The 10,390-nt window shown below is 47.9% G+C and overlaps 1 protein-coding gene across 2 annotated transcripts in view; it reads right to left on the bottom strand.

The window, feature by feature from the left end:
- Window positions 1-291: 291 nt before the first annotated feature.
- The window catches only part of ASTN2 (astrotactin 2), a 742,933-nt gene continuing 732,834 nt past the window's right edge, over window positions 292-10,390 (bottom strand). For both annotated transcript variants that reach the window (XM_059657840.1, XM_059657842.1), the window contains exon 23: window positions 292-1,113. In XM_059657840.1, coding sequence (XP_059513823.1) covers window positions 876-1,113 — 238 coding nt within the window. In that variant the 3' untranslated portion in view covers window positions 292-875. The remainder of the gene's footprint in view (window positions 1,114-10,390) is intronic.

Raw genomic sequence — 10,390 nt, 5'->3', positions numbered from 1 at the left:
ACTCCTCCCCCTCCTTTGATCAGAGGTCTCACTTTTTCAAAAAACCATTTTGTCTTTTTATCTAATGACCCAACAATGCATTCAGAGGATCTCTACCCTTCACCCATCGCAGCCCAAATTCACTAGCTTGCTTCTCTATTTCCATTGGACAATAAGTTCCCTGAGAGCAGGGAGCTCCTCTGTCTTCCATTGCATGCCCATGCCTGGCAGATAATAGATAATCAATACAGATTTGTTGAGTGAATAAACAGAGGTCCCCCGTTGGTAAGAAACACCACCCAAGCAGAGAGAGAGAGACAATAGGAATTTTTAATGCATGGGAAGTCCTGCAGGGACACCGGGCAGACCCACAGGTAGCAGGAAGAGGCCGAGGTCCTGCAAATTCAATGCCAGCTGGGAATAAAGTCCTAAAGACCCACGCTTCCTCACGGCGCGATCCTCGGGGCTTCCTTCCTGACGCTGAGGAGGGCGGACCATCTCTGCATCCATCTCCTGCCGGGGTCCAGGCTGGGAGGAAGCTGAGTGTGGCCGCGGGAAGGAAGAAGAGGAAAGGCCGCTTGGTCTCCACCTGGAAGCTCTTGCCTCGGCACTGACCGCCATCCAGAAGAAAACGTTGAAAAAGGAGAGACTTGGATAGAGTCAAATAAAATCTTAGAAAAAAATAAAAGGTAGAGAAAAATGGATAATCCCAGTGTTTACAAAGTCCTCTGTCGGCTATCCACAAGAGAGAGAGTTTGCTTTGGCCTCACTGCCAAGCCTAATTGGCCAAGCCCATCCTCAGCTGTCTCCCAGCCCACCTCGGCCCTGGAATCCACGGGGGTGCAGCACCCCCTCCCACGGAGAGTCTCTGTGCTCACGGAGGGCAGCGGCCCCCCTCACCGGCCCTTGGAGTCCCCATACGTGTTCCGGGCCATGGACACCATCTTCTCCTCGCACGTGATTTTGGTGTCCTTGAGGATGCTGTACCACACCATGCCCGCGGGCCGGACCTCCTCGCTGCGGCAGAACAGGTAGGGCACGGTGTCCACGCGGCTCTGGATGTGGGCGCTGCGCAGGAGGCTGGAGCAGTGGCTGCTCACCCTCTCCAGCCGCCTCAGGATCAGGTGGGCCTTCCTGAAAGGCAGGAGGAGACAGTGAGGGAGGCGGAAGCCCCGGTCAAGGGTCAGGTCTTTGAGGGGCCAATAAGGATCAACAGATAAAGACGGGCTTGTCGTCCCAGCAACTTCCTATCCATCCTGACGTGAGTGCGGTATTTCAAATGCCCATTCCAACGTCACCCTCTACCTCTCCTCTCCAACTGTTCAATGTCGAAAAAATGAAAAGGAGGGATAACCCTTTGCTGAGATAGGAGAGTCCCAGGCGTCAGCTTTGGGACTCCAACACAGTGGAAATTGTTATAATAAGGATAAACAACAATAATAATAACTAAAATGTACTGATACCATGTGTACGAAATTGGTCCTTTATATACATTTAAAAATGTTTATTTATCTTTACAATAGCCCTGAAGCAAAGGCTCAGAGAAATGATATTACTTGACCAAGGTCAAACATCAAATTGGCCTTGGAGTTGGGCGTTTGAATGCAGACCATGAAAACCCACAAGTCCCTCCCTATCTGCTTTCATGCTTCTCTCATTCCCTCCTGCTCTTCTCGCAGTCAGGAAATTTGGAATCGTATGTCAAAGCCTCGTAAATCTGTCCCCAAATCACAGGGTCTCTGCGTGTCACTGCTCTCACCTCTAGAACAGTGATGGTGGTCTTACCTTCCTCAGAGGGCTGTGGGATTATCTGAGAAATGCCCAAAGCCTGGCTGGCACAGAGTAAGTTGCCAATAAATGACAGCTACTCTTATAGAGAATTACTACTTACTACGGTGATGTCTAGGATTAAGGTCATACTGAACAGTAGTCTGAGCAAGAATCACTCTATACTTGGTGGTCATCATTGGTAATTTACCCAGGGCCCTTTACCCAGCACCAGAGCGAGGAGCTCTGGGGATATATGAGGGCTGCATAGAAAATTAAAGGATCTCTGAGATGACCTAATCTGGGGTTTCTCAAAGGCAGGAATAATACATTGGGGCTGGTTATTCGTTACTGGGGGTACTGTCCTGTAGAAAGTTCGGCAGCATCCCCGGACCTCTGCCCACCAGATGCCAAGAGCAATCCCAGTTGGGAACCAATGACCCAGTCTGAACTCTCATTATAGAGGTGGAAACAGGCTTAGAGAGGGAAAGGAATGTCCCTTTCCCAGGTCAGACCACAAGTCCACGTCACTGTCCAAGTGCCTGTCTCCTGTGGAACCCACGTTTCTTTACATCCTATTACCTTCCAGATCCCCAGGAATCCCGAGGGGCTAAATAACAGGCTCTCTCCCGCCGTCCTCATGGCCCTCCGAGACCCCAGGAGGCGGGCGGTTTTATGACCACAGACCCCACAAATGGGAGACTGTGTTAGGCACCTGTGTGGCGGCTGGAAAAGGGCCGGGATTATGTGTGTGCGTTTTGTGGGCACAATTTATGAGGTGCCTTTCAAAAAGTCCTTTTTGTATAGCTCACCACTTGGGTGGAATACTTCCTGAGGTGCCAAGAATTCATAGCTTCATAATCGCACTCGAGTGGCTGCACTACCCTCGTCCTCGCTCCCTCCGGCAGGCACCTCCCTGAGAGCAGCCTGGGGAGGTTATTCCTACCCCTCCTCCTTGGCGTGCTTAATCTGTTCCTTAATAGCTCCATGCCCTTGGGAGACTTACTTAACGTCTCTAAGCCTGCTTCTTCGCATGAAAAATGGGGCTGTTGTGAGGTCAATGGGGATAAAGTCACCAGTTGCTCATTTATTGAGCATTTAGTATGTGGCTGAGACCCCCATCCAGTGGGAAAGACAGACAGATTGACAGTTACAGCACAGGTGGCAAGGGCAATGATGTAAGGAGGCACAGGACCCGTGGGAAAACCGAGGAAGGTGCCTGGGCAGGATTGGGGACATGCAAGAAGATGTCTTAGTTGGAGGGGAACTTGTGCTGAGCCTCATAAATGAGGAGGGGCCAGGCAATGAAAAGGGCAAGGACATAACAGGAGGCAGAGGCAAAGGCAAAGAGAGAAGGGATTACGTAGAAGTTCTGATGGCTAGAATCCAGTGTGTGAGTGCGGACACAGTGGGAAACTAGGGAAGCGGCAGGGGCCAGCGGAGACTGGCTGCTCGAGGAGAATCAAACTGGGGGAGGGCAAGACCGGCAGCAGGCAGTGAGGCAGACAACACACAGGTGCCACTGTTCTTAGGCTCGGGTTTGCTTTTGCTCCCTGTGCTTTTAAGAAGCGACTTCCTCTTTCTGTTTCCTGATTTATAAAAAGAAAATAACATCTGCCTACCTCATCGAGTTATGGCAATGATTAAACAATACATGTCAATTGTTAGTTAATCCATGTAAAACTCCCAGGCAAGTGTTTGGCACACAGTAAGCCCCTCATGGGTGTTAGAAAGTATCACCATCATCGTCACCACCTCTGCCGCCACCATCATTATTATCTCTGTACTGGTTTAAGCCTTGAGCATCTTTATAAATTGGTGGCAGGAGACAGACAGACAGAAATGGTAACAGCCTCTAATACGGGGGCAGAGTGCTGGGTTGAAGAGCTTGCCTGGTGCTATGGGAATATATCAAGGGGACATCCAATCATTAGTTTGGGGGCTCCAAAGAGTCTTCCTAGAAGATGGAACATCTAAGTGAGGTTGTCAGTGATTAAAGAATGTTTCAGGTAGACAGAGAGACAGAGGGATACCCTCCAAAGTTAGACGGAGACAGCATAAAACCACCAACTGCTTGAAACGGTCGGTGCACATGGATAGAAGGTCTGTCAGTTCAGCAGAGAGCAGCCCATCTTCTAAGCCACGGCCACGTGTTTTATCTGTGGGGCAGTGGAGAGTCGCAGTCTGATCAGACAGTCACACTAATCAGCCACATACAAAATTAGGCTGGACAGGGCAATTCCTCCAACATACCCACATGCTTTGTCTTCATAGGCTCAGCCCTTCCCTCCAAGAGATCCTGGAACTCACTGGACCAAGCCTCCTTTTGAATGGGTGGGGAAATGAGGGTTTGGAGAGAGAAAATAATTTGCCTCAAGGAATGGCTTAAGTTGGTTATAAAGGATATGCTAGAAGCAAGGCTCCTGGCCGTACAGAGCTGAGATGAAATATTGGGCTCTGAAGACCCAGATTCAAATCTTAGCTCTACAGCTTGGCCATGTGGATCATGAGCAAGCTCTTCAGTGCCATGAGCTCTTACCCCGTCTGTAAAATGGGAATAATAATGGTGTTTGGGGGAGGATAAGATAACCTGGGCAATTTGCTTAGTTCTCACTAAATGTTAGCCAAGATTCGGAGTAGCATCTTATCATAGAAAGCATGTAGGTGTCAGAGTGCACTGGGGCAAGTCCCGTCTGTTCTATGAGTCAGTTTCCTCATCTGTAAAATGGAATAGAGATGCTTATCTTGCAGGGATGCTGTTAGACTTCAATGAAATGACTGCCACACGCACCCGGGATGGGAATCTATACATTATAGGCACTCCACCAAGGCCATTTTGCTTAACTGTCCCTGCTCTTTCTCCACCATACACAATGCCTCAGCATTGAGACCAGGGGCTGGGATCAGATGCCACAAGGATAGAAAAATTCGATGGGTGAAGCTATGGAGAGAAAAGTTGGAAGTGCTCAAAGGCTGGAGAGGAGGAGGGGGAGTGAGAGAACAAAGGTGAGAGTTCTGGGTAATAACTTCTAGTAATAGAGAGCCATAAATCAAAGGCCAGGCATGCTCCAAGCTTTCCCTGGAGAGAGAGAGAGATCACAGGCAGAGTGACTGTTTTTCTCAAATACCGAAGATGAAATCTTCCTCATTGCAGACAGGACTCAGCCCGCTAGGATAGGAAGCAAGAGGTGAAGGAGGGCCACCACATAATAATTTACTGGCTGATCAGCAGGCAAAATTGAGACAGGGCTGGCTTGTGAAAGAGTCAAGGGCTGGGATCAGATGCCACTGCTCCAGGAATTGCAGAACCTTTGACCAACTATTATATTCCCAGCCCTCTTATCCAATCAGCTGTTTGACACCGTTATCAGACAGAGACCTAATTTCTAAGGGGGCCTTGGAATGGAGAGGAAGAGAAGAGGCAATAAGCAAACATTCCTGTTGGCCTCCTTCCCTTTTCCCACCTCCTTGAGTAGAGCTCCAATGTGTCTGTGTCAGCTGACCTCAAGCTTAATGAGAGTTGAGGGCATGACGTGGCTGCAAAAACTTGGAATGCAATCTCAGAAGTGGGGGGGGGGAGGGCAGCTGAAGGGAAGTACTGATGTCATTCATGCTGGTCAGGGCACAGCTGGAGATCCCCGGTCACTTCTGGTAAGAAGGACCTATACAAATTGCAGCCAGGTCATCATGATGATGAAGGTTGTCTCAAAAGCACATCTAAGAAAGTACTGAAAGCAGGAGTGGAGGTGTCCACTGAAGGGGGAATTTATGCAGATGGTATGTTGTTCTAGTAACTGAAGACAATTGGTGGGAAAAACTAGAGCTGGGATGATAATGACTATAATTGATTGAGTACTTACTATGTGCCATCATTCTCACCACAGGTCTAAAGTGTGTGCTTTATCCCCAGGCCTCAGGTGGTATAAGCGAGCCTCAGGCTGGTTACAGGAGTTGACCAGGGTTAACAGGGTGAGAGAGAGAGCGGAGTCTCAGATCTCTGCTGCAAGGCACCCGAGTTTTATGCATGAAGCCACTTGAAAATCGACAGAAGGCAAATTTTGACTCAATATAATAAAAACTTAAAACTGGAGTCCTCTAAATATATAATGAGTATTTCCATATTTCCAGTGGGTTCCCCTTCACTGGAATTGATTAAATAGGTTCTCAAAAGGAGGCTGTCTTAGTCTATTCAGGCTGCTGCCACAAAATACCACAGATGGGGAAGCTTGTAAACAACAGGAACTTTTCTCTTACAGTTTCGGAGGCTGGAAGTCCAAGAGATCGTGATGCAGTGTGGTAGCTGGCGAGGGTCTGCTTCCTGGTGCACTGATGGTGCTTTCTCACTGTGTCCTCACATGGTGAAAGGGGCAAAGGCTCTCTCCCGGGTCCCTTCTATGGGAGCACTAATCCCATTCATGAGTGGTTGACCCTCTTGACCTAGTCACTTCCCAAAGGCCCGCCTCCTCATACCATCATGGTGGGGATTAGGTTTCAAGACAAACATTTAGGGGAGACACAGACATTCAAACTAGAGCAGAGTTGAAGTTGGAGTCAATTTTTGTTGGTTTGTTTTTAATCTGAAAGAAACTGGGGGCTTGGTTCACCGAAAAATGCCATCTGCTGAGCCTCCGATGAGCACTTCACAACAGGACCTAGTGTGACACCGTTGCCAAAGAATTCAGTGCCTGAGATGAGAGGACCACACTCACTGAGGTCTACTCATGCCTCCAAGTCATGCTAAAATGGGGTCTTCCAGCGCTTCCCAGGTACCATAAATCATGCTTTCCCTTGGTTGCTGAGACGTTTGTGTATTTTCTACTGAGTCTCGTTTCCCCTTATTTGTGCACATATCCTGGGATGCAGTGTGTTATAATGGATAGGACACTGGCTTGATATCGGAAGACAGTGTTTTGTATTTGGGCTCTGACATTTACTGGCTCTGTAACCTTGAGCAATTTACTTAACTCCACTGATTCTCTCTTGCTTAAACTTCAAAACTGATTGTTCAGGAAGTGAAATGAGATGTAAGTGACTAGGCCCATACCAGGTGCTCAACCAGTATTTCCCACCTGGTTCTCAGAGTACCTCTCCCCAGGTGTACAGCTCCCGACTGCAAGGAAATCCGTCAGATTTGTCAGGGTGAATTGACTTGAACTAAGGAAATTCTCAGTCCTCAGCTTTCAAAACCTAGCAATTCTCTAGGCAGGGTAGGTAAAGGGAATTTACCTGCACAAGGGCACCCTGTAGACCTGAGGAAGCAACGAGGCAAGCGGGGAAAATGCTTATACAGCGTTACTTCTGATAGCAAAGCAGTTGAGAGAAACCCAGTTGGTCTTTAACTGAGGACTCAATTCATATCATTGCATGGCTAACAGGCCCTTGGAAGATACAACATATTTGCATATACATTCACGGGAAAAGACTTTTTCTTGTAGTGTTTGGTGTGGACAGTCAGATGACAGAACACAGAGTACCTGTGTTCAGAGCTGATGGAGATGGAGCTGTGGTTATAGATGGAGACGTATTCTCAAGCCTGTGCCAGTTTCCCTATTCACATGCACAGCCCTGTCATTTCCATACCTGTGTCTAGAAAGGTATGCGCACACTGTGATTTGGGTGGGGACTGTAGTGTTCAGGGGTGTCAATTTTTCACTTTGCGTTTCATCTACGTCTTTATCATTTTGAATGTTACAGAATGAGCAAGTGTTACTTTTAGAACAAAATACAATAGAGTTACTTCCACTTAGTAAACCCACTTCCATACATGTATATTTTAAGATGGTGTGATACGTGTGTACAATAAAACCATAGTTTAATGGCTTCCCAGTAGTTCACTAGGTTTCCTCTCAAAATATATCCACATCAAATTTAACCTCCGACCATACCCACTAAGCAGAACACCGGAAGCCCAGGTATTAATTGTTCCTGAATATAGATCCTCAACACCAGGCTTGAAATGTGATTTTTAAGGCGACTGGTGAAAATAGTTACATTGGGCTTTGTCTCCTCATTCTGTCACAAGAAACCGTGCTACCTCCCCAAGAATCCATTCCTAAACTGATGACGTGAGTAAGGATGACTTGAGTCTCAACTAACCCAAAACTGTTTCCGTTCGGAACTGACAGAGACTTCAAGTTAATAAGCAATTTTGCTACATTATCAGTGGGAATCTGATCTATGGGACACTTGTTCGAAGTCACAGTGTGTGCTGTTTGTATATATCCGGTCTAAGACATCTTCAATGATAAGAGACGCTACTTCGTTCAAGAAAATAAAAAAATACACTGAATGTGCACATTCATGTGCACAGTCCATCCTGATTTCAGAAATATCAAAAGGTGCAAAAAAAAAAAATTTAGCAGTGCATCTGAGATGATAGGAATATGTCCCTGGAAGCCTACGTTTGCTCTTGTTCCCAATGTCCTAGAAATTCCAAGAGAGTTAATCCACAATATCCTATATAACCTTGTACTGAAAGGACGACCAGGGACACCCCAGGCTTGATTCACTGAGGACATAGCAGCTATGTTCACGAATGTGCCAACTCCTCAGATGGGAAAAGCTTCTCGTCGGGCTATGCTGAGAAAGATCCCAGGCCATGGTCTAAAAGCGATGTCTGCCATGAAAGCACACGGGGCTGACGGTATGACTACACCCTTCCTAGGCTCGGGAGATCGATCCCACAGAAACAAAACCTTTTCAAGTGCTTACTCTCTTCTCCCTACCCTATCCTCTTAGTATATTGTAACCGAGAGGATTGAGAGGCCCAAGAGGTCAAGGACGTTCAGACTGGAGCCAGTGCTGGTCCCTGGCCACCTATGAGCTCAGATTTTCTAATCGCCTCATAGGAACCGTGTGGCGGGGACAGCTGTGTCAGCAGGTCTTTTCTGCGCAGCTGTCTGAAGTAACCTGTGGTTGCCATGGGAAGCAGGCTCTGGTGGTCACTGGCCTGATGGATTTATTAGGTAGAGGTAAGAGCTGCCCTTTTGTCACTGAATTTTATGGGGGTTATGTGACCACAGATCCGGAGGGTTGGTGATTATAGACCAACAGAATCCTACCAGAGCTCATCCCGTGATAGCTTCAGGATGCTCCCGGGAAATGCTCTTATCACCCAAGCCAGCTTAGTCCCTGAAAAACAGGACACACTGGGCTGGTGTCTGTTCTCTGGTTGCTATGACCTTCAGGGCTTGCTGGTTCCATGGTTTCCCAGCTGGAAGGAACTTTGAAGTCCAGCCCTTCGGTGTAATTAAGCGAGGTGCAGAATGGGATGGAATTTGTCCAAAGTCACACGGCAGGTGGGTAGCAAAGCAAGGACAAGGACCCTGGCTCTAGGGCACTCTTGCTCTCTCTCCTATACCTGGAGGTTCTGCACACTGGTTAACCTTTGAGAGGCCTGGCACATTGGCCCATATGGCTCCTCGGTTTAAAACCCAGCTTTTAGCCGAAACCGGTTTGGCTCAGTGGATAGAGCGTCGGCCTGCGGACTGAAGGGTCCCAGGTTCGATTCCGGCCAAGGGCATGTACCTGGGTTGCGGGCACATCCCCAGTAGGAGATGTGCAGGAGGCAGCTGATCGATGTTTCTCTCTCATAGATGTTTCTAACTCTCTATCTCTCTCCCTTCCTCTCTGTAAAAAATCAATAAAATATATTTTATAACCCAGCTTTTAAGAGAAAGAACAGACTCCAGAAAAGGTCTCAAAAGAGCCTTCATGACCTGACCTCTGCTGAACTCTCCAGCCTTGTTTTTTCCTTTCCCTCTCACCTTGAACTCTCTGCCCCAGTAAGACTTCTACTTCTTGACTGAAGTACAGTCTCTTGCCCGGCTCTCTCTTGTCTTGGCACAGGCTGTTCCTTCCAATGAGAACGCCCTTCCTTTAATTGGGAAGACTCCTGTTCATTCTTTAACTTTAAGCAGACCCTTCACTTTCTTCTCCAGAAATTCTTCTTTCAGGTCCACGTCTGGATTAGCTGCACCAGCTACCCGCATCCAGAGCCTTGTCACTCCAAGTATGCTTTTGGACCAGAAACATCGCCATCACCTAAGAGCTTGCTAGAAATGCAGCATCTCTGGCCCATCCCAGACCACCGAGTTGATCTGCATTTTCCTAAGGCCCCAGGCGATCCTCACGCACATTGCCGTTTGAGAAGCACTACTCTAAAACCTGCTTCCCACGCTCTTCGTCTAGTGCGGTGCTTCTGCCTCGTTTCACTGCCGCTGCCCGCTGACCAGCCTTTTCCCCATGAGATGCTGAGCCTTGTAAAGGCAGACACTGTCTTCTCTACGCGTGTGTTTCCAGCCCACAGCACAGCATTTGGCACATAGTAAGCACATTCAATGAGTCAATGAATCAATATATTCATGAAGTGAGGGCTCTTCAAGTCTCTTACTATTTGCAAGAAAAATGCATCATTTTACAAGGCTATTTTTGAGCTGCAAAGACTTTAGTTTGTGGAACTCAGGTGTTTGCTACTGTGATCTATAGACCCTCGATAGCTCAGAGAAACCTCCAGGACCCTTGGTGTTGGCAGGGAGTTGAAGAGGAGACCTGGCAGGTGGGGCTCCAAACCACCCACTCTAGCTTCTCCCGAAACAACTCAGTGGCCCATAGAGTCCACACACCTACTCATCCCATTATACGA

This window comes from Myotis daubentonii, chromosome 11 (genome assembly GCF_963259705.1).
Source record: "Myotis daubentonii chromosome 11, mMyoDau2.1, whole genome shotgun sequence".
Taxonomy (NCBI): domain Eukaryota; kingdom Metazoa; phylum Chordata; class Mammalia; order Chiroptera; family Vespertilionidae; genus Myotis; species Myotis daubentonii.
Note: the sequence above shows the minus strand (reverse complement) of the source record. Positions and strands in the feature narration are given on the sequence as shown.